Below are 3647 nucleotides of genomic sequence, written 5' to 3' on the forward strand. Positions count from 1 at the left end.
ATTCCCTTCCAATTGACACTCAACCCCTTCGTATTGACACTACCTCTACTCTCCACTCAAACGCCTTGCTGTCCCAGGATTATCATCACCGCAGCCGAGGTCATTGAGCGGGTGGTGTCATGTTCGCGTCAAATGGGCAGCGCAATGCGCCAGAAGTACCCGCCACTGGCAGTGGACACGCAGCGCAACAGACAGCTGGTGGAGGCTATCTGCTGCGACGAGATTGTCACGGGACGGCTGAGAGACCGTATGTCGAGCGTGGGCGTATGGTTGTGGAGTGGTGTGTGTTTGTTGTATATTGTGTGTTGTACGCATGAAGTGGAGACTCTGTTAGATGGGCAGTGCTATGTAACGGCAATACACAACGCGATCGACAACACGTCTGGACTATTTGCTGCGATGCGATTGTCATTGCAATGCAATCCGCTTACGTCGTGCTTGTTGTTCAGCTGCGATTGGGACCAACACATGACTTCAGAACCATAACACTTAACGCGTTCACACCAACCCCTCATTACATCATATCACTTCTTAACGTTTTCACACCAACCCCTCCTTACATCACAATCATACCACTTCTCAACGTTTTCACACCAACATCCCATGCAGATGAAAAACTACACAAAACGATCACCCGCAGCTGGCTCAAGACATCCGGGTGGATGCGCTCCGACACCGATGCCAGGAAGATGTACCGAAAGCGTTCGGAATACGGATACAAGCACATGAGCGAGGCCGATATCAGACGCATGGGCAATGTGATCGACTACGTATCGCAGGACTGGAAGCACTTCCCGGGTCACACTGTGACCATGCCTGACGGCAGAGTGCATGCGACGTCTGGCATCTGTGCCAGGGGCATACGGTTAGCACAGGTATGTACAATTATACGGAGAAACAAGAACCACATACACACGTACACATAGAAGAACAGGTATTTCACAGACAAACAAGAACCACACACACACGTACACATAGTAGAACAAGTGCATTACAGACAAACAAGAACCACATACACACGTACACATAGAACAATAGGTATATCACAGACAAACAAGAACCACATACACACGTACACATAGAAGAACAAGTGCATTACAGACAAACAAGAACCACATACACACGTACACATAGAAGAACAAGTGCATCACAGATAAACAAGAATCACGTACACACGTACACATAGAAGAACAAGTACATCACAGCTACACACTTGACTCGTGTGCCCAGTCCTCGTCTGTGTTTCTGTCTTTGTCCCAAGCCGTGGTCTTGTCACTGCCGTCTGTTCGATATTCCGCGTTCACCGCGTGTACTGTACTGTTGTGGTTGTGGTTACATCTTCCTATTGCGTTGTGTTGAGGATACGTTTTATCAACCCCCTCTTCAGAAACTAGCCAATCTGATCCGGGCGTGGGCGGTGTTTCCCATGCACCTGCTGCTGCGCAAGAACCTGCTGAGTGTTGCAGACGGCCAGAAGCTCACACTGCTAGTGACCCTGGCGGTGGAGTATTGGACTATGAAGATGACCAGGTACGAGGAGTACAAACTCAAGATCACACACAAGAACACGGTCAAGCTCAAGGCCGATGGCAAGAGTTTCATGACCAGTCAGGAGGTGGGCCAGATCATGGGGCGGGCACTGGTGCCATCGGACCAGGAAATGGACGGAAGCGATTACAGCGACTGATCTGGTCTGATCCGGAAACGGATGTGAATTCGAGACGGATATGAATGGGAAACGGATATGGATGCAAAACAGATATGTATGCGAAACACATGTATGCAAAACACATGTATGCAAAACACATGTATACGGGAACGGAACTGCTTAGGAATGGGATGGGGGGAGGAGGGGGGGGGGGTCATTGACTGTTATGGTCAGGAAAGAAGAATAGGCGGAACAGGACTACGCAATGGGATGGCGGGGGATACGCTGAATGTTGCACAATCGACGGAACAGTTGACAATCAACGCAGCCAAACGTTAGCAGCATCGGAGAGGGTGGTAGAGCGGATACTTCCATATTGTATATGCGTACTTTACGTATTTTAGAGCGGATAGTTCCATATTGTATGTGCGTACTTTACGTATTCTTGAGCGGATAGTTCCATATTGTATATGCGTACTTTACGTATTCGCTACCTCTTGTCCTTTGTGGAGAGCGAGTGTGCATGGCGATTGAATTGATGTACGTGAATGTATGAAACGGATTCGGTGGCCCAGACGGCGTCTGCAAGGCCATGCATAATAGCACGTAAACTGTCCACACCACGCGCTCACCGCTACTTCACTCAATTTAAGAAGAGAGATGGCGGATGTCCTGGGTTATGTGGTGATTGGTATCTGCAGATAGAGAAGCAATAAGTACCACCAATTGTAGTTCTCATATGCAATCTCAATAGAATACGTCCCATTGTGACTCTTGCAGACTCACTGCAGTCCATTTAAGACGAGAGATGGCAGATGACCTGGGTTATGGGGTGATTGGTATCTGCAGATAGAGAAGCAATAAGCATCACCAGTTGTAGTTCTACTATGCAATCTCAATAAAATACGTCCCGTGGTGACTCTTGCAGACTCGCTGCAGTCCATTTACGAAGAGAGATGGCGGATGTCCTGTGTTATGGGGTAATTGGTTTCTGCAGATAGAAAAGCAATAAGTATCACCACTTGTAGTTCTAATATACAATCTCAATAAAATACGTCCCGTGGTGACTGCGACAGTCAGAATAACGTGAATGCCTCTTGAATTTCATAGCCACACGAACAAACGAGTGACTATTCACATATGCCACAAACGTTATAAATAGGAAAGACCTCCAAATCGGTACAGGTTCTACTGGAAAGGTTTGTATTATTTAACTAATTCCAACACCAGCACCAACACCAACAAGCACAGTCTTTTAAGGAGTGGCTCTTTATAGCCCTGACTTATAAACAGTAGGCTAGTAGGCTTATAAACAGTAGGCTAGTAGGCTTAAAAACAGTAGGCTAGTAGGCTTATAAACAGTAGGATAGTAGGCTTATAAACAGTAGGCTAGTAGGCTTATAAACAGTAGGCTAGTAAGCTAGGAGAGACTGTCCGAAAACCCTCAGTACGACATAGCCTTGTGAGTGGCGAAGTGTCAAGCATTGTTGTCACATGCACATGAATTGGTGACCGTTAACACGTACACATTGACATGAATTGGTGACCATCCACACGTACACATACACATGAATGGGTGACCATTCACACGTACACATACACATGAATTGGTCACCATCTACACGTACAAATACACATGAATTAGTGACCATTCACATGTACACATACACATAAATTGGTGACCATTCACATGTACACATACATGAATTGGTGACCATTCACACGTACATACACATGAAATGGTGACCATTCACATGTACACATACACATGAATTGGTGACCATTCACATGTACACATGCACATGAATTGGCGACTATTCACATGTACCCATACACATGAATTGGTGACCATTCACATGTACACATTCACATGAATTGGTGACCATTCACACGTACATACACATGAAATGGTGACCATTCACATGTAAACATTCACATGAATTGGTGACCATTCACATGTACACATGCACATGAATTGGTGACCATTCACATGTACACA

The 3647-nt window shown here is 46.1% G+C and overlaps 1 protein-coding gene across 1 annotated transcript; it reads left to right on the forward strand.

Moving 5' to 3' along the window:
* Positions 1–74: 74 nt before the first annotated feature.
* Positions 75–1844, forward strand: SARC_13465 (hypothetical protein). Its single transcript, XM_014292403.1, has 3 exons — positions 75–247; positions 610–875; positions 1388–1844. Exons 1-3 carry the CDS (start codon positions 133–135, stop codon positions 1685–1687), a joined length of 681 nt encoding a protein of 226 aa, XP_014147878.1. The 5' UTR covers positions 75–132; the 3' UTR covers positions 1688–1844.
* The last annotated feature ends 1803 nt before the right edge of the window (positions 1845–3647 follow it).

This window comes from Sphaeroforma arctica (genome assembly GCF_001186125.1).
Source record: "Sphaeroforma arctica JP610 unplaced genomic scaffold supercont1.3322, whole genome shotgun sequence".
NCBI lineage: Eukaryota > Ichthyosporea > Ichthyophonida > Sphaeroforma > Sphaeroforma arctica.

What these genes read in the sequence shown, in the direction of transcription:
- SARC_13465 (XM_014292403.1), top strand. Translation starts at nt 133, where the DNA reads ATGGGCAGCGCAATGCGCCAGAAGTACCCGCCACTGGCAGTGGACACG. An exon ending in CACGGGACGGCTGAGAGACC is followed by an intron (nt 248 to 609) that starts GTATGTCGAGCG and finishes CATCCCATGCAG; the next exon opens with ATGAAAAACTACACAAAACG. An exon ending in GGGGCATACGGTTAGCACAG is followed by an intron (nt 876 to 1,387) that starts GTATGTACAATT and finishes CCCCCTCTTCAG; the next exon opens with AAACTAGCCAATCTGATCCG.